General features: G+C 47.2%; 1 protein-coding gene across 7 annotated transcripts; it reads right to left on the bottom strand.

Moving 5' to 3' along the window:
- On the bottom strand, positions 1-27,483 carry LOC133393856 (protein Star). Of its 7 annotated transcripts, none has more exons than XM_061660711.1 (6): positions 23,028-23,342; positions 21,367-21,985; positions 11,654-12,093; positions 3,267-3,700; positions 3,022-3,195; positions 1-2,842 (listed from the first exon to the last, which is right to left on the bottom strand). In XM_061660711.1, the coding sequence occupies exons 2-6, from the start codon at positions 21,381-21,383 to the stop codon at positions 2,042-2,044; spliced, it is 1,866 nt and encodes a 621-aa protein (XP_061516695.1). In that variant the 5' UTR covers positions 21,384-21,985; positions 23,028-23,342; the 3' UTR covers positions 1-2,041. The 7 variants fall into 7 exon arrangements, with proteins under 7 accessions (XP_061516695.1, XP_061516698.1, XP_061516696.1 ...); XM_061660714.1 differs by having other exon boundaries at positions 23,118-23,319; XM_061660712.1 differs by having other exon boundaries at positions 22,997-23,231.
- Between the last annotated feature and the right edge of the window lie 24 nt (positions 27,484-27,507).

Here is a 27,507-nt window from a genome sequence, read left to right on the forward strand (position 1 = left end):
TTAGTTTAAAGTAAAAAGAAATGTATCGTCCGTCTTTATTACATGTTCCCGAGATTATTCGTTTTTCTTCCTCTCTCTTTCTTTCTCTTCACGCACCAATCGTTCGCCAATATTCGATAATAATAGTAGTATCAGGGTACAAGGTGAACTCCACACCTCACGGACAGATCCATCCGCACACCGTTCTGCTCTTACAATTATTTGCTTAATGATTAAAAGGGATCCACCACGGCGGCGTTCACGGTGCGGAGACTGTAGAAACACCGGACCGAACAAAACGAGACATTGAATTCGTGGTGCGAATGTATAAAACTACATCACTTCTCACTCTGTGTTCCGATTGTTTACTTTTCAGTTGCGTGTTTCTTTCTTTTCTCTCTCTCTCTCTTCTGTTGGGAGATTCAACACGTTGGTGCGAACGTTCACGATCCTCGCTCGCGAAAAAAGGGAAGCAAATGCAGGTTTCAAAATATTTCCCCTTAGTCGTGCACATTCATTTGCTATCTAAAGTCGCGTTCGTTTTCATTCGATTTGATTTCACGCTTCCAATGACGATCGCTGATATCAGGTTCACTTGTGTTTCTCTCTTCATATTCCGCTTTTCTGAGCAATATTTAAAATAGGAATCATTTCCAGATATGGTAAGTCACTAGCAGAGAGTCGTTGAGCTTTTTAATGTGTTGGTGGCCGGTTCCTACCCACCTCCTTCGCTATAAATTTCTGCACCGGATGAAGCAAACCCGGAACGGAACAAAAGTACGTAACATTGTATCTATGTGTGTATCGGGTGTTAAGCACGGGCGAGACGTACCGGCCGGTCGTACTCTTCTAACATCTAACAACGGTGAGAAACGATTGAAATTTAAGAGAGCATCCGTTAACGATTGTAATTGTGTGTGTATAAATATATGTATAGGGAGTTTATATATGTATATAATTTTTAACCGTATATTATCGCATTACGGGATTTCAAATTTGCAGTTCTCCCTTGCGCCGAAACTTTTAACAAAACCTATCCACCAAATGCAATGATCTTTCCACGCAAATATAAACTATCTGTAAATACGCTTCGAACTCTAGTGCACAGGTAATAATTGTATCGAAAGGAATCAATGTTTGTTCGAACCAACAAGGTTTTGCTCGATTGTTCTGTTCAAATCGTTGCGCTTTTCTCACAAATGCAGCCGTCATGTTCAATGTCTCCAAAGGTGGAGGGCACCGTTATTCCCAATAATCGGGCTTTGTTCCTCGCTCCCTGTTGCGAAAGTGAAATTTAGACTAAAACTCTGTGTGTGTATGTGTGTGTTGTAGAAATATAACTAAAAGTTTCCTAATCGTAAGTAACGTAACGTACTGCTGCTATCTAAATATAGTTGAAAGAATTGTGTATTCTTATTGCTTTTTCGGCAATGATTCGAGGATTGTTTTGCTTGCTCTCTGCTCAGATAAAACGATTTCCCATTCGCTTTCATCATCAATAATATGCTATCTCACTTTCCAATTGCTGTCACGCGTTTGCAACCCACACTGATATTGTTTTAATTTGTAGGCAAAAGTACAATTACGATAAAAATGTGTATAAAATGAAAATCTTATTTAATGCAAAATGAAAATGAATTCCTCAAAAAAAAGTGAAGCAACTTAAATGCATGTTACCATTCGTTCAAAAGATTCTGTTTAGTTCACTGTTCAGATCCGTCTGAGAGAGGTAATACCGTGTAGAAAAGTATTATTCATGTTTTATGCTCTTTCTCTGTACACGCAAGGTACGCCCCGAAAGAAAAAAAAAACTATTAAAAACTATGAAGTGAAAAATTAAAACATCAAACATTATTTAAGGCAATTCTCTATCACCGACTGGTCTCTGGCTAAATGGACAGCCCGCGCGCCTGCCCATCGAAACCGGTTAAGGTGTAAAACGATAAGAAAGTGGAATGCTGGACTGGTAGCTTTAAGTATTTAAAAGAAAAAATATCCGATTCAAGCGTACTGGCTCTCCTGAGGGAAGTTGGTGCATGGTAGGTAACAACACCGTTTCCGCTCATTTCAGCGACGTCACCATCGGAGGCGGTGATGATGATCCGGCCACACGTACCGACCCATCCTCGAGTTCTGTCTCGTCGAGCGGTTCCATCAGTGACACCGTTTGCTCCAGATCAACAACCTCCGCCGGCTTGTCTTGTTCGGCCTGTTGCTGTTGCTGCGCTTCGTCCTCACTGTCGGACCCATTCTCCATTGCACTCGAGTCGGAACTGCCGACCAACTCCGAATCGCTTGCATCGAACGGTTCCGAGTCGCCACCGCGCAGCAGCATTAGCTTGTCGAATCGTTCCGAGCTATCGGTCGCACTGGCAGCGGTGGACGATGGTACAGCCGTGGTTGATGTGGTCGTTGCCGGTGCTGGCGTAGTTGTCGCGGCGGACGACAGTGACATGGGTATCTTTCCGCTATTGCTGCTAATTTCCTGACCCTTGCGGATAGCCATCGTCGCGTCCGGCTTCTCACCCGAGCTGATAGCGTTACTGCGTGCAGGGACGGGGTGCTGCTGCTGCTGCTGGTGCTGCTGCGAGGAGGCTAGCATATGATCGGCCACTGAGAAGGATTGCTGCTGTTGCTGCTGGCGCTGCCGCTGCTTGGCCGCCGACAGCACGGACAGATGCTGGTAGATAAAGTTGCGATCCATGCTGCGAACGAGCTTGTACGATTTGCTCATCAGGAAGCGCCCGATGCTCTGCACGTACTCGTCCACGTCGATCATCATTTCGTCCTCCTCGAAGTAGTGCACGAGATGGATCGAGATGACCTTGATGTGCACCCGGTCGAATGGAATGGTTTGAAGAATCTAAAATTTAAAATGACAGCAGTTCGTTTATTTCATTCCCTTTCCTTTCCATGCAGCAGTGCAGCTAACGAGCCAAGAATCAATAAAATCCCAACGACATTACAAAAGTTCAACATGTGAACCGAACAATAGCCATCAATCCATCAAGCTTACATGCCCGGGCGTACACGCTCACTCACCTGCAATTCCTGTCCGTGGCAGCCAAGGCTAAGCAAATCGATCGACGTTCGATTGACGGCCAGCATTAGCGTGTAGACCGGGAAGCACTTGACCCGCGGATGGAACCATTCCGTCTCCTCGTCCAGCACGCTGTTGATCTGCACCTCGCTGTCGTCGTCGTGGTGCAGCGTTACCTGTAAATGGCAGCCATCGATTAGTTTTCACTGCTCGCTCAATGACAAAAACAACCATTCCCCCCTTTTACCTCCTTCGGGTACGTGTTCGGCGACAGGCACGCATGGATGACCTGCACGTTCGAGCGGAAGGCGTTCTGCTTGCGCAGCGAAAAGTATTTGCGCGGATCCGGTTCCACCAGGTAGCCGCCCCAGTTCATCGTTTCCGCCAGCCACGGGGCGGTCATCATCGAGTCGCTGTTGCCGGTCAGCGACTGGAAGAACGTCCCGAACCGCTTCCGGCCGAGCAGGTCCGATATCAGGTGTGCCATCTCCGGTGTCAGCTCGTGCCGGTTGGTAAAGTTCAGCTGCTCGACCGGTGCGTTCGCGTTGCGCATGAACGTCATCGGGTACTTCTTCATGTGTATGTCGCGTACGTACTTGACCAGCGCCGGGTTGTCCTGCGGTACGCCCATCAGGTCGTAGTCGCGCGACATGTTCAGCCGGAACTGCTGGTGGCGTATCTCTGGTGGGAAAGGAAGCGAGAAGAAAGGGGGCATGGATTAGAATATTTTGTTCGGTTTAAAGCTTCAACAGTGTTTTGACATTCAACAGGGGCCGTTACACGTAAACTCAGGTAGCCTTAATCCGTACCAACGTGACCAAGCAACAGTAGTAATGCGGGTCGTTCTCACAAAACTGATACTGCTGGGGCGTAGGAAGAGCTCAGAAGCGCAACATATGAACCGCAAAAACCGCATCCGACACAACAGTTGATACAGTTTGAACTCTTCCAACGGACTCTTCCCTTTCCCCGTGTCGAATAGCAGCGATGCGAATGTTTTCCGAGGATTAACTTCTTCGGGGGCATCATCGTGTGTGCGTGTGTATGGTGGGTTTTATCCAAACCGGCAAGCTTGTGAATTTTGATACCCACACCGACGACACAGCGCACAGTGTCTCCAAAATGAAGCCAAAAAAAGCTTTTCCTTCCTCCCGCTCCCCCCCAAAGCTCTCCTCTCCGCAGCCGACAGCACACAAGAACGTTATGAAAGTAACATTAAACTCTACCGCCCCGCTTCCCCCAGCGCGTGTGTGAGCGAGTTTAATGTGCTGAAGCTTCCATGTCAAAGGGATGAGCCACCCGAAAAAAGGGATCGGGTTTACGATCGGGATGCGATGCGGCGCGGTTGACAGCGGACAGGGAGAAGGGGGGGGGGGTTAAATTCAAGTCAAGTAATCCGCCGTGAGCGTGAACCACAACAACCGGAGGAGGACTGTTAAAAACAAGCCAACAAGTGCTTCCGAAGTAGCAAACTGTCTGTCCCCACCCCCAGTAATGGTGATCTTGTGTGGTTGACAAACAAAAAATCAGGTTGGAACATAATTGCATCTGCATTTGAAAGGCTTCTGTAAGAGAATGGGAACTCCCTTCCCATGTTAAAGGTGAATGTTTTGTCAGAGGAAACACGAACAATTTGATCAACATTGGAGTGCAATTCACTTTCATACAAAACTTGTGATGCTGCTCTGGCACACTGGAAAGGTTTAAAGAATGTTAAGGGAACTTCAACAACTTTTATTGTTTAATTTTTGGTACATTTTGTTCGCCCTCAAGCACCCAATGTTCCTTTCCCGTCTGCGATGCCGCGGTGGAAAGTGAAGTCAAGTGAATTTCGTTCCGTGAGTCAGCGAGAATCATCGGTGATTGTTTAATGATAGACTTCGTTCAATTTCCCCAACCTCCCCAAAAGGTAGCCCCCGCCCTCCATCGTTCCCCATTTTCTTCCCCCCCCTCCCTTAGTGTAAATCGAATCGAACTTTTACCTCCAACGGATTGACCACTGATTAGGAGCCCGATCTTGGCGTACGTAGCCACGTGCGCTCCTCTATTCCCCGGGTCTGAATGTCTGAGCCTTTTTTTTTGAACCGTAAATAATGCGTCTCGCGCGTTACGGGCCAATTTCCATTCCAGAGAGAGGGAGCCAGCTTCCGTGGTCGGGGGAAGCAGCACGCGCCACAATTTGCGTACCCTTTAGACAGCCAGCCAGCCACACATACACAATTGGATCTACCTTTTACGCACCTCCGTGAACGCTAATGGGTGGTGGCCCCGCGGCCCATCTCGCTCCATTCGTTCGGCGCACTGACTCGACAGTCTTGGGCACACTGAAACGGGCTCGCGCGCGCGCTCGCGCCTCGAGAAAAGCGTATCAACACCACGCAGACACAGCAGCGTTCTTTGGGTGGGGAGTTCTTTTGCTACACACGGTGAGAGGGGGGGGGGGGGGGGGGGGGGGGAGGGGCAAAAAATGGGCGCAGCACCGAGAGCAAACACAGAGAATCCCCGCCAATATGGTGGTGCTCCAATTGCTGTGAAATTAAATGCATCAATCGGAGCAATTTGCTTCACCATTTCTTTCATCGCGCGCTGCCAGCAGCATTCGACGAGCATCACGGGGGAAAACTAAACTAAAGGAAAGGATGGTGGTTGGCCATGGCACAGGGAAAGGCATTTTATCGCTCTTCGCATTCGTTCTCATTTAAAAGCGTTTAGCAGTAAATTGTTTTTCTAATTGAAATAGACTACAACTGAGGAGAGGAGTGAGAGAGTTCAGCTACGCGGTTCAGCTCCGTACACTAAACACTCGACAACACTCCCTTTTTTCCAACTCAAAGCGCCCTTCTTATTGCACCACAAAGCTTCCAAAAAAGTTTGTCTTTTAGTCCAAACATTTCAACAAAAAACCTCACCCAGCACTTAATGTTTCCCCCTTTGTTTGCTCCACTTTTTGTGCCACTGTCCGGCACCAAATTTCCGGCCTTTTTAGGTGTCACTTCCGTATCCGACACTGTGCCCGTTGGTAGACGGTTTTTTTTTTCTGTTGTTTCAGCACGATCAAAGCCCTTTTTGGTGAAGCGCAAAAGTAGAGCACCGTGTGTGTGTGTGTGGCGATGTGTCCTGCTATCGGTAGTGCACAACGTTCGCTTCGTGGGTTGTTTATTGGGTCCAAAATAAAATAAAAATCACTGCATAAATCAGCAAGAACTGGGCGGCTACGGGGAAGGTTGACAACGTACATACACAAGCAATTGCAAAAACCAAGTTCGGAAGTCATTGGTAAAGAGAGAATACATGCGCCAAAAAATGCGGGACATGTTGGGTTGCTGCAGTAACTTACATAGAGCAAGGGCAAAGGGCTTTTATTCCGTCCATTATTTTGGGGCAATTTTGGGACTCCAAGCACAAAAAGAGGACAGCCACAACCGGAAGAATGATTTAAAAAAAAATATTAAAATATTCTTTAAGTCACACTATTCACAGTGTCATCCATCATTTAACCCAATCATTTGTGGTTTGAAATTAAGCAATAAAAATAATGTTCCCAATGATCGATAGCTATTACCCATCGTCATCCTCCGTCGCCTTGCCATCGTCCAGGCAGTTACTACTACGCTAACTACACGCGATCTTCAACGGCCCAACGCGCACGTAGCATAATGTGCATGTGAGCATCAATTAGTCGAAACCCCTTCATCTTGCAGGATTAAAAACGGCCAAATCGGGCAGATTTGTGCAGATGATCGTCTGTCTCCAAGCCGGCGGGGACGGAGGAACCCAAAAAATAAGCAAATAAACAAATGAGTAAGCATAAATCATTAACCCAACCAACACACACCATCACACAGCTATCACACATCAACCATCGTAGTACCACCATTATTGGCAGCATAATTCTTCATCATTAGCAGCACCCATCATTATAATCTGGGGATGGTGCAGACGACGAACCTCGCAAGGGGAACCTGCGGCGTAGAGAACAGGGTGATAATCACAGCCGCCACACAAAAGAGAGACTATGTTATTAGAAAAAAGGGATGTGAGGGATCATTTTTGGGGAAGGTGGATGTGCTTTTTGGAGGGGAAAAAGAAGAATGAAGTGAAAAATGAACATTTCTTTTGTATATTTAACAACATTTTCCAAATCTTCCCTTAACAAGCTTTATCTATTATAAAAAAGCTCATTTAACACACTTCTAATTAAATAATTGCACGATAATAGATCGCTTACCATTCCTCACACGTCCACAGAGTGACTGTCACACGCGTTCGAGCGCACACACAACCATTTCATCCATAAAAGGGGGCCTCCTAGCCAAACCTCCACAAAGCAAAACAATTATTCGCCTCGATGACAATTTTATGCTGTGCGTTTGTGTGTATGCGTTTAATTACCGGGCCCCATCAAGATTCGCCTCACAACCCGTTGACCATTTGAAAAAGAAAAACAAACGCCATCGGCCGGACGGTGCGCCATGTTTCGCTAATTGATTAGCAAGACGACGACGATGATCTTCCATCGCACCAACGCCGCGCAATCATCATCATCATCATCATCAGCAGCAGCAACGCATCGTTTAAATTTGCCTTCCACTGCCCCCGACAGACAGCTGCAGACGAGTCCCGGGAACGAACTGCTACCGGCTACTGGAGTTGCTGGCGAATCTTAGGCTTACTTCCCTGGTTCTGAATTGTCTTAAAGAGTTAAGCGTTAATATCGCAACCGTCTGTCTGGTTTGGTTTGGTCGATCATTATCCTGCAACCCATTTTTAAAAGTGGCAAATCGTCCCGCTCCCCGTGATGTTTGTTCTCATTTTTCATTCGTTATTTGCACAACCGGTAGCAAAACCAGACATACGGTCCTTGATCATCTTGCCTCCAACATATCTCGTGCTTCACCATCGCAGAGCTAGGCGGCCCTGACTGACCCCAACGAAAGCTTCACACTGCTGCTGCGTGTATGTCGTGTCTACAACACATAATTTCGCACCAACATATGATTGGCGTAGTGGACCAGCCAGGCCGCCTGTGTGATGTTTGCTGCTGTGGTCACTTTTGGTATCCGCCGTTTCCTTCTGCAAGCAAAACTAACGAAAAATTTCGCTCCTACTTTAACTCTTCTGAGACAGAGAGAGAGAGAGAGAGAGACTTTGAGACCCTTAGAAATAACACACACACACACACATACACACACACACCCAACGAGCCGGTGTGAGCCCACCAATGTGTGGTATTATGAGGATAATAATATATTTCCCACCGAAAGGGCACACCGTTGGGCTAAAAACAGCTGCCACCAGGCCAGGCCCTCTGCCTAATATTGCAGACTAAATTGAGCTAATTTGCTATAACCGCCGGAGCGGGCTCTGTGGTTGGGTTCTGAAGCTTCTGCTTGAAGTAAGACATAACATTAGCATATGGCTGTTGTTGCAAGAGTACAATAGCGGGCGTTGTGTATTGTTGTTTTAAATACATAATTCTACCAGCTACTTAAAGAAAGAATAGCCCAAGTGGGCTCCTCAACCATTCCCCCCCCCCCCCCCCCCCCCCCATTCAGTGCGGTTTCCTTTATGTACACAGTATAAACATTCCGTTCCAGAGCCCGGGGTAAATGGGCGTGAAATAATTTGAAAGATTTTCCACACGATCCATACAGCAGCAGCAGATCCATTCTTCGACGTACACACAACACAAAGGAAGAGAAGCTGTGCTCTGCTTCTTCTGAAGTTGGTTTCTGAAGATAAGATCCTCACTGCTGCGACCAAAGTGCGTCCGCTGTGTTTACCCGCATCGAACCCAAAAACCGCTTCCTAATCATCGACAACGAGAACCGGATGAGGATGTTATTCAAATAAATTTTCTCACCCAGTCCCAAAACCCTATTTAGACCCATCATTTTGGGACCTTTTAAGTCCGAAGAAGGAGACACCGAAATCCGAAGGACGCAACCCGAAAAGGGAAACCGGCGGACACCTGCAAAGGCCCCCGCGATAAAGAAGCAATAACGACACCGGATTGTGTGTGTGTGCCCTCGGGGGATATGCGTTTATCGCTCTCTGCTGCTGCTTGCTGCGCTGCTGGAACGTTAAGTCGGCTTAAGGAAGGCTTCTTTGGTGCTTCTGGTGGTTCGCTTCACTGCCACCACTAAAAACCCCGACCCCGATTCCTCGATGGAGATGTCTCTGTGGCGTGTGCAGCAGCAGCAGCAGCAGCAGTACACCATAAGCCACCACACCTTTTGCCTCGAATACGATCGAAAACGAGGGGTCGGCAGATTAGCTATTCCAGTTTGAAGTGACCGAATAAACCCGTGCGCCTCGCGGAATGTCGTCCTCTGGCTCTGGATCTGAGTATCTAAAAAGGGCCCCTCTCTTCTGACAAGTGGGCACCGGAAATCGATTTCATCTTCGACAATGGGCCGCCGATGCTTGAGTCTATATGACTTTGATTTATAGCGTCACCATTAGAAAGAAGGCGACACATCCTCTAAGACTCGTTTGTACAATTCCTCGCCTGTTCATAGTAAATGGTTGAGGTACGCACTGCCCACCTCGTTTCTTAGTCATGCCCCTATTAATCTTTGTAATAAAAAAACGCCTTCCAAAGGTTCTGACATTCGGACACCCTCCATTCCCTTCCCGTGGAACCCAAAACCCACCGACATTGATTGGAAACTACCTCCAGAGCGCCCAACAAAAAAAAAAGTAGAGAAAAAGGTCCAACCAGCAAACGGATAAAATCAAACAAACAACCGTTGGCCGGAAGTTGAGTGACCTTCTTTTGCGTGGTCCAATCCCCAAAATCCCCACCCCAAAAAAAACCTTCACCCAACCTTCCCCAAATTTGGAAAAATGTGGAGAATCTAACGCGGGGCGAAAAGAAAGCCCCGACGGCACGAGCTTAGCTCGTAGTAAAATACACTCCAGGGGGTGGTAGGTAGGGCTGCCAGCTTCTCTAGGCTCTATCCCCTGCCGGGACGGGAAGGTTGCGTAGCATTAAAGCGCGCGCGCGTACGCGTAAACCCCTTCCACGTCCTCCATATCCCGTACAAAGGCCGGGTCTTTCCGAGTTTTGGGGTGCGTTTTATTGGATTCCGTCTCCACGTCCAGACTCCAAGCAGTCACCACCATCACCATTTCGGCAACCATTTATTTATTTATTTATCTATCTGCTTGCCACACAAATTCGCTCGCGATGGCGGCGGTGGTGGGACGCACGCATGCGAATGATGGAAAAGCAGCAAGGTCTTTCTTTTTACGCAACCCGACAACGACGACGACGACGACGATGCTGCCCGCCGTTTCCTGCGTAAGCTTCTCTACTTTTAATGGCGTCCTCCCTTCCCATTACCATAGCAACCAGCATCAGGATACAACACGATGCGTGAGAGACAGAGCGCAGGTTTTATGTTCAACTCCCGAGACAGTGACCATTTTACCCCATTGCGACTTTAGCCTCGTTTCGAATGTGGCTCAAATATTTCATTAGCTTGTCGGCAACGTGGCGAAGCCCAAAAACCACCACTAACTGGCCAACGAACCCATGCGGCGCGTTGGAGAACACACACACGTCCACTTCCTTTCGCGCGCAAACATTATGTATGTGGGGGGGTTACTGCTAGTGGACAAGGGTTTAAGCGTTCAGCTTTCAGGTGGACACGTGCTGCTGCTGCTCTTGCGAAATGGCGCCTTCGCTGGCTTCAAACTAGAGAAACAACAGAAGGAAGAAACCAACCACACCAACAACACCGACCCGCGAGCGACCGACCGAGCGAGTTTGTTTTTTTGGTGATGAACCCTTTGGCGCGCCGTTAATTAAGTTCGGCGCATTCTGGAAACGTAAAATGAAGAGGAGGGGACCTTACAGAAAAAGCGCGTTATCGCTTCATCACGACGACACGAGCTTTTACTAACCGGCAGCACAACAAACACACACAGGAAGCTACTGGCTCCACTGGAAGGGCCTCGCCTCGCCGCAATGGGAATGTTTCAACAACAAAAAATAAATGTATTTCACATCCTTTGCCCACAAAAAAACAAAACGCTTGTTTTGTGTTTTCGTGTTTGGCGGAGGTTAAGATACGCACCACGTTTGGTGACAAACTTGTTGCCTACCGGGGGGCGGGTTGCGTATTGATTGATTGCGTGTTGCGAGGTCACACACACCGTGGTTTGGGGGCCTTTCCATGTCCTTTGACCCAATAAACAAATCAGGTGTAATAAATGGAAGAATAAGCGAAGCTATGAGTATGTTAAGCTTAAGGCTTACGGTTCACGTGGTAGTTTCAAGCTAACTCATAGTCATAAGCTAAGGTCTCAGCTCTGGAAAATCCCAACTTAATTGTAATTATTGTTTTACTTTGCTTAGAACATAAAACCGATCGGAGACATTTGGTCACTGCTTTGCGTTAGCTTGGAAACCCACGATCTTTACTCCTGCCAATGCGATGTTGATGGTGTGAGTGTTGGCTAATACTTCTTCCGCTCAACACCTCAGGCAATTCCCTCTTTGCGGAGTTCACCGGCAACAACTCAAGGTAACGCGGTAAACATATTTATTGCCCTCTGCACAATAAAATCGCAAATAAAAGCAGCCCCTCCAGCGGCAGAACACTGCACAAACGCGCACACACTCACCAGTCGTGTCCATGTAGATGATCAGTATGCTCAGCACCGTGGCGAACGATATGATGCAGAGCGTCACTGGGAGCAGCTGCCGGAAGGGGGACGGCCCGAGCGGGGAGCTTTTGGCGGGCAGCTTCGTGCCGCCGGTCAGGCTGGCCGGATTCGACCCGGTCATCGTGCTGAACTGATGCAGATGAGGTAGTATGTGGCTGTAGCTGTGCAGATGATGCTGCTGCTGCTGGTGCGGATTGTGTTGGGACTGTGCCTGGTGCTGCTGCTGCTGCTGTTGCTGCTGCTGCTTGTGCTGACCACCATCGAGGCCACCACCGATGCCACCGATCAGGATCGTTCCGGCAATGTTGGGAATTTGATTCTGTTGCTGCTGTTGCTGCTGTTGCTCATCCGTTGACATTTTTCCTTTCTTCTCCTGGACTTTCGTCCTCATTCCATACCTGGAAAGGTGGTAGAGATAAAAGAAAAAAAATGATTAGTTTCACAATTCAATGGATCAATCACACACTTAAATCGATTCCCTGTGTAATGTACACCGTGCATAAAACAAGACCGTTAAGGTTCATGTATTTCTTCAAGGAGTTCCTCCTTATAAACCGTTCGCATGCCCTTTACCATCGATCTAACCGCTACATTCTGTGTGCAATTTTCGATTAGAAAAGAACACCTTCACTCCATAAAACTCGCCCCCTACACACAAACCAACCTGAGAAAGAGGGAGAATCTACGAGGGGTGAGCCAAATGGAACATTTCTTTCACGCATGATCGAACATCAAACGAAGAGACGAAAGAGACGCAGGTTGTCGCAGGGTCAATTTCGGGTTGAAGAAGGGAGTCCCAAGCGAACCGATTGTATTATTATATGCCGTACGTTGTTACATCGCCTGTGACATGAACCGGGTCTCAAACGAACCGAACAAGCTGGTCTCTGGTTCCGCACCCATCCGGTTACATTCTTATGCTGGCACTATCTCTATCGATGCGATGAGGTCGTATAACAGAGGGAAAAACGATTTTTCTTTATATAATCATGCACCCCCACCAATCAAAATTGAAGAGTTTGCCCCCTCCTCACGTAAAGTGTAAGCGATTCACAGACAATTCAACCCTTCTCCCTTTTGGGGGAGGTTTGCAGGTGTGCTCAAGTTACGGTGCAGCAGCAAACGACGACGAAGAAGAGGAATACACCTTTTTGTGCACGTACAGTTAGGTGTGCGACGGTACTCGTTTTTTTCCCAAACCCCTTTCTTGTGTCTGTTTAATATTTTAAAAGCATTTCCTGGGCTGCAACACGGGTTCCCATTACTTTGTGTCTTCCGACGGGGAATCCTTTGCTTTTGCAGGATGCACACAAAACTGCTGCAAATTATGCATCGATCGTATCGCGCAAACACTCCGTTTTCCACAGTGATTTTAATGATTTTATAGCAAAAAAAAGACGCAAATTCAGCACTGTTCCTTCCTGCCTATGACATGAAAGCGTATTATTTGATACCACTCAACCTCGTTCCATTGAGTTCGATTGAGCGCATGAAGGACGACCCTTACTTAATCCTCACGGGGGTACGTGCTTACGTGCCACACCGAAAGACGATCTCTCAAGTGTGCCAACTAGATCAAGGGGTGTTGTGTGAATGGGTTTGTATCAATGCGGGTCGTCTTAGCGTACCTTTCTGTAAGAGGGGCCGGTCGTCGGTCGTCAAACAAAAGGGAATACGACGCGATCAAGCTGAACACGTGTGCGCAGGAGGAGAAGATGCAAGCAAACAATCCCGACACACACACACAGGATCACATAATTCAGCATCCGCAGGTTAAGAAGATTTATTTTTATTTGCACTCATCACTGCACATTCGTTTGTGTTGTGCAAAATTACACACACACACACACGCACGCGGAGCAGATCCGTTCCTCCGACCCGAAAGATCCCGTTTGTATGACCATAAAAAGAATGGCTGTAAAATACCGCTGTGCCTGAAACCCACCGGGGTTCGAATGCAGCAGGGTGCATCAGTGGGACGGACGGGGATGCGCGTGATGAATGGGTGGATGCACTCGGACTGTCATTGATGGACAAAGGCCGCTGCTGCTGCTGATGTTCTAAGTTGTGTTTTAATGATTCGGGATTTTTTTTCTTCTTTTTTCGTTTTGGTTCCGCTTCGGCTTGTGTCACACACCACATGGAACCCCTCCTCCAGAGTGCGATCGGATCGTGGACACACGCGAGCAATAGGAACCCCACGACCATCGGCACCAATCGCAGCACGGTCCATTGCGCGCCGGCCAAGAGAGAAAGGTCGGAGCATATTTATGAGCTTAGCGAGGTCATTCAACCGAATTATTGCCCTTTGTTAAGATCACGCGCAAGTGTAGATGTGTGTATGTGTGTGTACATTCAGTTGGTTGGTCATTCTTTGTGTACTCGAATGTATTAGAATAAATTTAAGCGCGAGGGCGGATATGGTTTTTGTGTGTGGGTTTGTGTGTGCTGGCAGTTAATGAAGACATCTGGCCGTCCCATTTGTCAAGCTAAGTGACATGAGTGCATCCAAATAAATCTTTACACCCAACGGAGGGATGCGGCTATCGTAACAGATCATCCTTACGATCGCGAGAAGAAAAAAGATTAATAAAAATAATGCAGTTTAACTCTTTTGTTGAAGATATCAATCCGAATGTTCGCTGTTTCTTATTTAAATGAAAAAGGTTGGATTTTAACCCTCCAAATGGGTCCACAAAACCACCGGAAAAATAAACAAAATTCACTTTCGTGGTTTATTCCTATAAATCAATGTCTGCACACCAAGAATTCACACCTGTTCAATATGTTTCCTTCCCTATTTCCTCTTCTTTTCCCTTGTGGAAGTAGTTCCACCAGCTAGAACACGCGTTAGCTCTCCTCCCGCTAGCAAAGCAAGCAACTCTATGCAATGCCATCAACATCATCGATCGACCCAGTCTGTACGAACGGAGGTCGAAAGAGATTGTCCTGGTTTCATGTTATCCTTCGACACATTCGTTCAGATCGTCCCAGCAGGCGTATACCCGTCCCGGTGTGTACCAGTCTGCGCCATTCCAATGACAAAAAGGACGACCAAAGAACGCCCTAGAGCAAAAGCGAACACAAGTTTTCAGCATTTCAAGGGAGGTAAAAAGAAAGGAAACACGAAATAGGACCACTCCGTCTCGTCTTTTGTTGGTGGTGGTGCTGCTCTGCTGCTGCACATGCTGCGCTTCATTATCCTGATTTTTCACCCGCTGCACATCTGTGAAGTGCTGCGCGAGACACACATTGCTGGAGGTCTAAAGCGAGCAAAGGGAAGGCATCGATACGATACTTCTCGCAAACCATGAAGGAGATGAAGGAGGAACAAACAACGGGATACAGAGAACGGGAGGAACGGTTTCGTCCGAGCAGCAGCAAGGATGAAATCGATATCGGACCAGCGCAGAAGAAGGAACGTTGGAAGGAAAGTACGCGAGAAAATGCTAGAAACGCCTAGCAGAGTCGTCCTTCTTTTACCGAGCTGATACACACGACGATTGAAGAATGAAATAAAATCACAAAGCCACAACACCATTCTTGGGGATAAAAAAGTAACCTTTTGACCGGCTGTCTGATGGTTGGATCATTAAAACTTTCCACAAAAAAGACACAACACCACATCGTTCACGTGAAGTAGGGGTTTTATGCTTTGCAAGTCGTTGGTGTATCTAATTGCGACAAGGATCTTATGCAACAATAATTCATCGATCCTCCAATATTGAGCATATGGATCATAAATTATTACCTTGAACAGAAGGCAGTACAGGCTCAATGTGTCACATGTGTTAGACGATCTCCAATATAATCCTATTTCTTTATGAACATACGAAAAAGTTGGTGTCACCACCATAAAGCACTCAACAAAAGTGCATCGATCAACTCCATGACCGATAGAGAGTGTGTCTTGCGCATCTGTTTTCGTTGGGAACCTTCTTAAGAGAACCAACAGCTGCTTTTAAGCGACACACAACATTCCATTCCCACCAGAAGAAGCCATGTTTCGGTGTGTCTGTTTTATCTGCTTATCGTGCTAAAAACCATAAATAGAACGAGGACTTTAAGGAGAACTGTCTTCTAAAGATGTTCTCCTTGCCCAAGATGTTTCAATGTTTATCGACACTAACAAGGGGAAAAAGTGACGATCAAACTGCTGCAAAGTTGAACTACCAAGTCCAGGGAAGAAAAACAATCTGTCTCAAAGCACATTGCCTTTGAACCGAGAAAGTGTCAAAAGGGAAGGTGGGTTTGGCCTCACTGGGCCGCACGGGAGAACGTTAAAAAAAAAAGAACGAGAGAAACAGTAACAGAAGGCAATTCCGGAAACGCAAAAGCCAAGCGGCGTGTCACACTGGAGGTTACGCAGCGGGACCGCATGAGAAACCGGATACCGTCGCACCGGGTATCCGGGAATGGTGCGCCCACCCGGGTCAAGCCGGCAGTCATTTGTAGCCCGGTGGTTTTGTTGCTGTTACTTGCTGCTTAAGGGCTGCCACACATCAGCAGCAACAGCAGCAACAGCACGAGAGCAGAAGAAGATGCACCACGAGAGATTTACCCACTAATTGAGGACAGAGCCAACAGCAACACCAGGATGCAGGGATTACTGTGGGCTGCATTCATCAGCTGCACTCCATGTGCAGAATACGAAAGATCATCCGTCATTCGTCGGAATTCGAGCGATTTACATAAATAGTTCAAACCGCTCGTAGTATGCTAATAACTCCACAAAATATTCTATGAAAAATGGCCCTTAACTGCAGGCTCATCATCATCATCATCATAATCATTCTGTTCCAGCCCAGGGCTGGTGCAACATTTTCCCACCATCACCACCGTTCGCTTAACGGGACGCGTGTGTGTGTGAGTGTGTAATCAAACAGGAACTCGACGATTATCATTTTATATCGAGCGGCCTCCTTCCCTCCCTCGACTATCTTCCTCCTTTTATCCCCCCGGAGGGAGCAATTAGCATAAATTTTGCGCACTTTTCCCAGAATATCGTGGCCTCCGCCTGCAGGGTTAGTAATTTCGGTTGGGCAGGACGACGACTTTGACTACCTTGGAGGGTAACTTTTACCTGTGTGTGTTTTTTTTTAATTCACACATACAGGACGTTAAATGACGATAAATAACCGTCTGCACCGTTTAAAAAAGGTTTTCCCACTGCAGCCTGGACAGAGACGATGGACGCCTCCGGAAGGACGACGCCAGTGATATGACAAGACAAACCGTTATAAATTACCCGTCGGAGTTCCCCTCGCATGAACCACCTGAAATCAAATCAGCTCAATGAAATCGAAGGACAATAGACGCGGCGGAACGCGCACGAGGGGCCCGTGGTAAAGGGCCCGGATCGTTTTGGACAAGTGTGTGGTGCCGGCTCTGCGCGCCCGAGCTGCTGCCACTGATTGCGCACTTCCGGTCCTCGGGAGATCGAGCTGCAGGAGGACGGAGGAGGCTGAAAACGCTGTTCATGGATGCATGATGCACCTGCTGGCCCGGAGAACTTGTTCTGGTTGATTACAGGTTGACTTTGGAATTGCTTACAGGGCGTGTGTCTGTGTGTGTGTGTGTCGATGGTCTTTTTCTACCTTTCCGTGTCCGTGACATGCCTTCCGTTCCCCTGGGATTGCTCCTGGAGGACCGCAGGCGACCAAAAAAAAACAGCCACTGACGACTCGTACAAGAAGTTCGATGATAAGTTTCCCGCGTCTTCCCGTACGTTCGCATTACATTATCGCTCTGGTGTTTCTGGTGTCGCTCATCATGTTCCCGAGAAGCGGAGCCCTCGAAATGAGAATTTGTTCCCATTCCCAGGAGATTTTTATGCGTAATACACGCACCCCTTCTCCTCCTCCCTGTGGCAGGTGTTTGTTGTGAAAAGCGGTCCATTACTACCACCACACGGCGGAACTTCCACTTTTTGAACCAGAGAAACTTCTAGCCCATTAACTTTATTACAACACACATCTTACAAACATGTTCGACTGACGAATGCGAAAAGATATAATTGATCACAACAAACAAGAGATCAGTGTAATTATATTAGTACTCTCATCATTTCGCCAACCAAAAGTCGAGAGAACGATTAAAAACCAAATGCTTCTAAAGATGAGAGTCTGTCTTTTGCAGGTCTGCAGTAGAATCGAACGCAGGAACTTTCGTGCACTAGTCAGCGATGTGTGGCACAGCACCATGAGATCATCTCGTCGCAACCTCAGCTAAATATCATTATAGATCTATCGCTTGATCGACGCAAAACAAATTGTGCTTGTCAACTGTATCAAAAAACAACGACATCAATCCCCCATTCGATTCTGCCGACTCCGTTCGCGCAGGTAATCTAAAACCTTTAAGACGGGCCGGCCGGCACATTTTAAGACCATTTTCACTCCATTGAATAAATTTGCAAACTGTCGTCATCACCGTCGTCGTCGTCGTCGTCGTCGTCGTCGGACTGCTAGGCGTAGGTAATCTCAACCCATCATCCGGCCGAAACAGCACCACACTTCCTCCTACCCTTTGCCAGTGGTAATAAATAGCTGAAAACTTCTCAATTTCACAGAGGCTCGTTTGCCCCGCCACAACCCCACACTACTGATGACGGAAAACAAGTCCAGCTAGCTAACTAATAGCGCAGTGAGGAGTTATTTACGCCCTTTAGATCGGCTGACTGCCCCCCGTTTGCTGTCCATTTTTTTGTCTCTCTCTCTTTCCTGCTCCTGCTACCCTTTCTAACTCCAGCCGACCGGAAGCGACACACGCACAAGGGGTTTTCTGGTATACTATCCCCGAGCCACGATCAACCATCCCGTTGTTGTCCTGCCTCTCCACAGACTACGCACCTAATTACAGACAGCTTCGTAACGATCACGTGTGGTGCGCGCCCGGGATGATGGCGCGACAATCACGTATCGCCATTGCAATGTCCGGTCTATTAAGAAATGCCGGAGAACATCTCGTCCGACAGAGTGTGTGTGTGTGTGTGTGTGTGTGTGTGTGTGTGTGTGTGTGTGTGTGTGTGTGTGTGTGTGTGTGTGTGTGTGTGTGTGTGTGTGTGTGTGTGTGTGTGTGTGTGTGTGTGTGTGTGTGTGTGTGTGTGTGTGTGTGTGTGTTACCCCACCATGATTACGACGCCACCTTCCCGCCAGGGGGGGGGGGGGGGGGGGGGGGGGCGGAGAGCCTGGAAGGAAACGTGATCCCGAGCAATGGCGTGGAGATTTATTCGACATCACTAACGCGCCTAACGCGATCATCAAGAGCACAGCGTTTACGGGGAAGCTGAGTATATGGGCGATTATTTACAACAAAATGCTAATGTGCGTTCAGCAATTCTAAAAAGTGTTGTGCGAAAGTTTACGTTACAATATTTATGATGGATGTGGCAGAAACAGCGTGCAGCAATAGGCGGATTTTCTGTCTTTAAACTCTTCACTTCTAAAAAAACGAGAACAATTTTCTTCTCTCATCCCACCGAGGAAGCTGTAAAACCGCTTCGCTGATGGATGTTAACCAAAGGAAACCCTCGCATCGTCATTACCTCTTCCGGACAGTTTTTCTCTTCTTCTTCTTTGTTGTTCTCCTTTACCACGATCGATTTAACAACAAACCTCCCCCCCCCCCCACGCGGCACTGCGCGACCGGATATAAGTGCTTCCGGAAAATGCTGTGTTTTTCTGTTTGCTGTTGATGATGGTTGATTTTTGTTGTTGTTGCCGTTGCTCTCTTTTTTCCCTCCCTTAACCGGAAGATCGACTTCCGAGAGTTTGACACTGTTGTTGCCTTGCCGCCATCTTCGCATTACAGCATCGCCACGGCAACGGACAGCTGCTGCTGCCTGCCTGCGCCTGATGATCTGCGCTGTAATGATCTTCGCTCATTGTGGCATCGGTATTCCTTACTTCCGTTCTTCCGGTTTTGGGATTTTTTTGTGTGTGTAGTTTGTGTCGCTTTTTTCTGTTCTCCGAACTTCCGGACAACTGTGTACCCTTTCAAGAGCAACTCCCTGATGCCCCCGCCACCACCTAGGCGTTTGATTTATTCAGGTAGTTTCATCATTTGCTGTGGTGCTGCACGTTAACGATCCTCGGGGCCACGGTCGCCCAAAGGAAACGAAAATCAACCACAAATTCTTTACGCGTGCTTCGTTCCGTTCTCCGTCAACGAAATGTTGGCATTTTTTTCGTCTCTTCTGTTGGTTCTTCTATATGTTTTGCTCATCGACACCTTTCCGGTGGTTTCTTCCGGTGTATGTGGCTCATGTAAATGCTGGAATCTGAGGTAATGGTTGAGTACGTTATGTTGCAAAACGAAAGTTTCTGGCCACAATTTCTGTACAGAAAAACTTGAAAACATGTTAGCCAATTGTACAGCCATTCTGAACCCTTCATTTTCCCATCAAAAAAACACTTTCGATCAGTGAGAAATGATGATGAAACATAACGCAAACACATCGAGAAAATAAACAACCCATAAGAAGAAAAGAAACACACACACGAACACACCAAATCTCGTAAATGCCAAACACCTTTACCATCGTGCTTCGCTACCGTTTGGAATTAAGAAAAGGGGGAGATGCCAGTGAACCTCAAAGAGCATGAGTGAGAGAGGGAGAAAAACCCTTTGGTCCCGAAAATTTCGAAAAAAAACCCACCCCACTCCGCCCTAACTTTACGTTCATTAATTATGAATCCGCGCAGCCTCGTGTTGCCACAGGCAGGCCGCAGGTACAAGCACCCCACCAGGGATATAGAGAAAGGGGGGTGGGGGGGGGGGGGGGCGAATGACGGTACCGGTAGGCACGGTTCAGCGGAAGCAATAGATTTCCATCGTCATCAATCGGCCGGGGCAGGAAAAGGCATGTTTGAAATAAATTAGACCAGAGCCAGAGCCAAATCCAGGAGGTGCGTTGCTTCTTGCCCTCCCCCCCCCCCCCCCCTTCAGGCCCTTGTGTTTTCCCTCACCATCGTGGCCCTACAATTTGCCCCACCATGCGTGCGTGTGCGCTCAATCTTTCACCGATCTCTGACAAGCGATGATGATGATCGCGGCGTTCTCGACGATCGATCGAGCCTCGATAACATCGACCATATTTTTCACCATCGAGGGGGGGGGGCGCCCTGCAAGCAGTTCTGTGCGACAGGTGGCTTCCTTCTTCATTACTGCCGCCACCCGCCGCAGAACAAATAAATTCCCTTTTGTACGCTGAATCTAAATAAATAAATCACAAAACAAACACAAATCCGCTCGGTAGAGGTGCTCTCTCTTTCTCTTTGTGCTTCGAAGGGCATTAATCGGCAGCGAAATCAAAACACACTCCTTTGGGGCCAAACTAATTGGGTGATGTTTGTGTGTGTTTGAACATCAGCAAATGTTCCCTCCCTCCTTTCCCAAAATTGTTTTTAAAACGAGCAAGAAAAAAATATGTTATGATGCACACAAAACAACAACATTTTTGTGAGAAACAAAGCACACCAACAAAGTGATGATGGACATGTTTGTTGAAATAAATTACACATAAACATATTAAATAAAAAGGGTCCAGTTTTGTGCCCATTTCCGCTTGATTTTTGCCCTGATTTGCATTTTTAAACGATCACCAGCCAAGTGTGGTTGCCACAAACAATAACTTAACCCTAAATCTTACACACTAAAATGACACTTACGAGCTAAAGATCGTCATCGTTGCTCACTGCTGGCTGCACACACGCGTGTGTCGATCACGAACAAATTAAAAACAGCCAAAGGGCCCTTATCGGCCACACACACTTCCTTTCGCTGTCGGGGAAACCACAACTGAAGCACGCCACTCACAGCTACCCGCGAAGCAATCGTTCTAGACGTTTCGTTTGCAACTATTTGCTCGTTGCAAAACTTGGCTTTCTTCCTTACGATCGTTACTCGCTCTCCGCACCGCACACACCTAGAGCTAGTCACAGGCGCGCGGTCACTGGTGAATTATGACCGTCGGAGAGCAGGGTTCTTGCACAACAACCCACCACACCACGACACGACGACTACGACCGGGCCAGTGTTGTGCGGGAAAGAACGATTAAATTCCCGTCCTTGAAAAGGCACACCGAGGAGAACACCGCGCGAAGTCGTCAGTGGTGCATTCCGCACAACGGCACACCACACCCACACCGCACACGATCACGTATTGCACACGGCGCCGGGAGAGGAGATTTGCTTACGCACTGCACGTACCACCCACCCACCAACCGGCCACACGAATGCACTGGAAAATGGTTTCACTGCTATTTGTTTTTGCAATCTTTTAGCACACTGTATTGTGGATTGAAAGCAAAATAGAAAAAGAGCTCGATTAGCACCAATTTTATTTATTATTTTAATCACTTTTTTCTGTCAAGAAGTGGTTGCTTTCCTATGAATCACCCTGTCTCTCGCTCTCTCGGTGTGTGTAGCACTCGTCTCTCTACTCATTTGTCCCTCCAGCTGCTGCACCACCTTCGTCCTTGGACAAGATCACGATTTAATGACGCTTAGAGTGGCCACTAGATGGAGGATTTAATCATCAAAAGCTGTTTCTCGTATGCGCTTGTAAAGAGCAAAAAAAGAGCTCCCTTCGTTTATTGCACTAAATGAGGAAATGAGCAAACATCGTAATAAAAAAGGAAGCAAAAAAAGGAACAAATTGCAATAAACTACTTCTTAATGAAAACTTCTGAACCGAACCGCTCAATGCTGCTTTGTCGGCCTCGCATCGAACGACATGGGACACACACACACACACACAGCAAAAGATTTGCGTGGGAAAAGGTGGCCCAAGGGAAGGAAATACGGTTCAGCAACGAGCGGCTGGGTGGAAAATCCCACAAGTAAGCAGCTACCGCACAATTTATTAGCAACAACTTAGCTGGTCAATTTAATGTCGCAGCCGTTCCGGTAGTTGGCTAAGATAAACGGTTTGTGTGTGATGTGATCGCAAAGACAGACAGTGGGAGAGACAAAGAGAGAGAGAGGGAGAAATAGTAGAGGACACAACGAGATGGAGAGGCTGGTATCATTGACGATCCCGCACAACACTGATGATCGCGAGATGATGAAGGACTGCAGCAACAACAGGTCGCGCGCTTCAACCACTAGCGCGACGATCGCACACACATGCAAGCCCCCAACTACTAACGCCGCTGACGTAACGCGGTCGGATTCCATCAGCAGCAGCGGCTTTTGCACTCTGCTGACTCGGCCGAACTTCTTCTTCTGCAAGGCGCCAAAAGGGGTGGAGTTGCAGCAGCACAACGACACTAGCAAAAAAAAGGTGATTGCTTTCACCTGGCACAACACACAAAGAATGATAACAAACCACTCTGAAGAAATGCCTCACAACACACCACTCTGACCGTATTCTTAGAGGCCTCGCTCTCTCTCTCTAACGACGCGAACGCGCACTCACAAAACAACGAAACAAGGCGGCAGAAGGCTACAACAAACACCGCAAGCGCGCACGACCGATCTTCACCGCAGCTCGAGCGTAAATGAGAGAACCAGCCAGCCAGCCAGCTAAACGAAACTGGTGGCCAGCAAAACCGTTCGATGCTTCGGAGACACCACATGGGCGCGAGGAGAACCTGCGGACCTGCGGAGAGCCTTTTGCGTAGCTGCTACGGAGGACGCGAGCGAACTGGTTTCCAGCGAGCTGCCGTGTGTGTGTGTGTGCGGGCGCGTTCTGCACAGGGGGAAAGGGGCGAGAAAAAGGGCCCGTAACAGAAGAGAAAGAGAGAGAGAGAGAAAAAAGGGTCCCACCGCGCGGGGCCAGGGCCGCCGGTTCGGAGGTTTCGGGGCCTTGTGTTTCCAGTGACGACGGCGGCAGCAGCAGTGACATATGGCATAAGAAGCCGCACAATAGCGTGTGTGCAAGCGAAACAGGCAGCACACAAGGGCCCAGGGAATGTTTGGTCGTTAGAAGAGAGAGAGAAAGAGAGAGAGAGAGAGAGAGAGAGAGAGAGAGAGAGAGAGAGAGAGAGAGAAAGACAGCAAAGAGCTGAGTGTTTGTTGTGCTCATTTGTTGGATTGCTGGTGCTCGTACGCCCGCTCGTCGTTTACCGCTGGTCAGCTGGTGGTCAGCCAATTGTTTCTCGCTTGGACAAACATGTTTCAAATACTGCCCCCTACAGAAGCTGTAGATGCATTAAGCTGTGCATTAAGCTGCAGATAATACGACACACAATGGTTTATTGATAATGTGCATAATTTGTTACAAATGCTGAAGGTTCTGTATAACGCAGATATCGATATTCTTGTAGTTGCATTGGGTTAGATTTTATCGCTTTTTGATTAAGTTTTTTTTCTCTAGTTTTTCATGTAATATGAAGCATTACAGGGGTTTCTTCCAAGCCATATTAGAATGTGCACGTCATAATTCAGCACCTAAACGATGTTTTTTTTTTATTTCGTTAAATGAAGTTTCAGTTCTTGCATATGATATTCAATACATCACAAAGAACTGTAAAACTCAATCCAGCTAGACATTTCTTGAAAATCATGTGGAAGAACTGGTACACGGTTTTCCAAGTCAGTTTCGAATGTAAACATTGTTATTCACCACGTTCAAAATATTTTTCCACATCGATCTGACATTTCATTTTCAGCATAATATTGTTTAATCTCTTCAGCATGATTTTCAACATTTCAACGGGCTGCTGACATCGTTTTTTTAATGGAATTTGAAGCCGGATCGCATCACCCCTTTGACAAGTGAAGTGTTGAAAATCATACTGAAGAAATCAAAAATTATCGTGATGAATATGAAATATCAGATTGATGTGGGATAACTTCTTGCACGCAGCGATAAACGATGTGCATACATTGGAAAGTAGCTTAGAAAAACCATGTAAAGTTTCAGGTAAGTTGTTGAAAGTTGAAAATCATGCTGTAAGTTGAAAATCATGCTGAAGAAATTAAAAGTTATCGTGATGAATATGAAACATCAGATTGATGTGGAATAACTTCTTGCACGCAGCGAAAAACGATGTGTTTACATTGGAAAGTAGCTTGGAAAACCCTGTAAAGTTTCAGTTCTTACACATGCACATTCAACGCAAAGAAATGTCAATCTCTTGTGTCTGTTGAAAATCATGTGAAGGAACTGATTAAAATTATTAAAATTATTGTGATGACTCGGAATTGACTCGGAAAACCCTGTAAACTCGACGATAGTCTCTACTAGGAAACATATATATAATTTAATGTATCTATATATTAACGGTGTGCTAGCCTTTTTACCTCCCATAGTCATATTTTTCCATCTTCTTAAGGATCCTATGGTTTCAACGATTACATACTCGTCCTAACTGTTAGTTTTGCAATAACACATTCTATTTCAAGCGGTGCCACTCAAATGATACAACATTTAGATTATAATCGCCAGTTCCACACCCGCAGTACATAATTACTATATTTTGTAGCAAAAAATTGATTTACAGCAATCGGCAACAGCGCCGGCAGAACAGAGTGTTCCGTCTGTGAACCGAAACGACAAGCTACGGCGCTGTTCATGCCGAACAGAAATTACAATCGTTCTAGATAAACAGATAAGCAGTACCGGCCGGCACCGGCTTTGGCCCCCGGTTCTAATCTTTTAACCTATTACCCCGACTGCGACTGCAGTTTGGAGTGTCCCTTTCCCTCTTCGTGTGCAGTCTGCAAAACAAGCGTGTAAAAAAGGGGGTGGTCCAGGGACTCTCCCGACGTATAATAATCGACAAAGGCACGCCAGCACCACCACCATTCGAAAAAACGTAGCAATTTTAAATTTCCCGCACAAAAACACTCCCACATCGCGGGGAGGTAAAAGGAGAGATAGGGCGCGGAGGAGTATTGTGCGGGGTTTGGGAAAAACATACGTCTTCCGGTTTTCGTACGGTACGGGTTTACCTAGTGGCACGTGGCACGTAGACGAAGGCAACACCAACGTCTACTAAATTGGCCCCGGGAAGAATGGGAGTGAGGTGTGTGTGTGTTTTTTGTGCGATTTGCGCTGGAATGTGGTGCAGCAGCACTGATCGTTGGAGTTTTTGTGGCGCAGCGAGCGAAAGTGGGAGTGGGATAGGGGGCGTAGGCGTACACATTTCTAATGTTTACAACATCATCAATCCCCCCCCATGCTGGGAACATGAGATGAGGTATGGATGCCGATTGCGGCATTAGACGAGGAGAATGTGTTGTTTTAGGATGTAAACACGATGACAACAGACATAAGCGTCAGCGCAATTGGGGGGAAAAGGTTTGAACACCTTTTTTGCACAAACAAGTGGGATTTTTGTGCAAGTAAATACATTTCAAGTATATCTCTCCCCGTGTAAAAGCAACAGTAAATGGCATACAAAGAGCATTTTAGCGACAGGTATTAATGCCTTTCTTCCTCCTCAAAAAAGAAGGTAATCCACAGACACAAACACACACGAAAGCCGTTGTGGAAGCCACACGAAATAAGCTAAGCCGGTTAAGGTAAGCTCACGTTACGATAAATGCAAAAAAAACCCGCTAAACTGCCTTGTGTGAGGGCACAAGCATTAACGACACCAAACAACAACAAAAAAGTGTCCTAATCGAAGAAACCAACATGGGGGTTCCCATTCTAATAAGGGGTGAGTTTCTTGCATAGCTTTGAATGCATTTTTTGGATGGAAGTTTTGTACTTTGAAGACCCTTTTACCACGCCGTGACCCCAACGGGTCACATTGGTTTACGCCGGTGTGCTTCTAGGGTTTCTCTCGCACGAGTGCTGACCCCATCATCATCGCTGTCGTCGTCATAGAAACGTCGTACCAATGGGAGGATGTAGTTTGTTCGGTGCTGGTTTATTTACTTCCCAGCATCGCTTGCCCAGGTGTGATCGACGCGGTAGAGCGAAGTTCGTCAACAGCAACACAAAACCCTGGAGGTAGCCAGGGAAATAATAAACCTTCAAATAAACAAAGAGTTGCATGAGATGTGCATGAATCATTCGATGTGATTCCTTTGTTCCTAAACTGCCATTCACTCATGGGAGTCGGGGGGTGGGGGGGATTTTTTTCTCTCTTCTGATGCATCATCTATTACCTAAAAAAAACTCCAGCCAGGAGGGGAGCCGGTTTCGTCTGTGTCGTGTCTATTTTCACACGCGTTTCTGGTGAGTTACGAAACTCTAAGCAACAACGCTTAGACTTAATTATAATTACACAATCCAATTAAATTAAAATATTTCATCTGACATACAAATAAGAGATCGTAACCGATCTTAACCCGAGTCTCAGCAGTCAGTGTTAGAAGAGATCGTTCCCCGTGCATCGTTTTGCAGAGACACAGAACTCTCGCTACAGGGTTCGCCTCCGAATCTATAGCCTTCACAACGTCATGACGCCCAAAAGAGAGAGAGAGAGCGCAATGGATGCTGCGTGCGGTTTTCTTCCCTTCTCTTTTACCCTCGTACGCCGTACCTGAAACCTTCCACACAAGCAAGCCGTGCAGGTTCGTTGTTCTTAACACAGGGATGGGATGCTGTTTGCCCCCGCTGAACACCTGCACCTACACAAGCGCACGAGCGGGAGGTTTAGTTTAGCACACACCCTTACTACATCTCTACCTACCTGGTGGGGGGGGCGGGGAGGAGCGCGTCGCACGCTAAGAAGAATTTCAGCGTCGCTTGAGCCACACAACTGCTGCTGATGCTGCTGCTTCTTTTTCGGCCTTTTCTGCACGCTGCCTCCTCTTTTCGGGTTGATCTGTACGCCCTGCGGCCAACCACCGGGCCACCAGTGGGTATGAGAAACAAGTCTGCGGATCACTGCACTACACACACCTAC

This window comes from Anopheles gambiae, chromosome 3, assembly GCF_943734735.2.
Source record: "Anopheles gambiae chromosome 3, idAnoGambNW_F1_1, whole genome shotgun sequence".
Classification (NCBI taxonomy): Eukaryota; Metazoa; Arthropoda; class Insecta; order Diptera; family Culicidae; genus Anopheles; species Anopheles gambiae.

What these genes read in the sequence shown, in the direction of transcription:
- LOC133393856 (XM_061660711.1), bottom strand. An exon ending in CGAACACGTACCCGAAGGAG is followed by an intron (nt 3,196 to 3,266) that starts GTAAAAGGGGGG and finishes TGCCATTTACAG; the next exon opens with GTAACGCTGCACCACGACGA. An exon ending in GCCACGGACAGGAATTGCAG is followed by an intron (nt 2,843 to 3,021) that starts GTGAGTGAGCGT and finishes TTTAAATTTTAG; the next exon opens with ATTCTTCAAACCATTCCATT.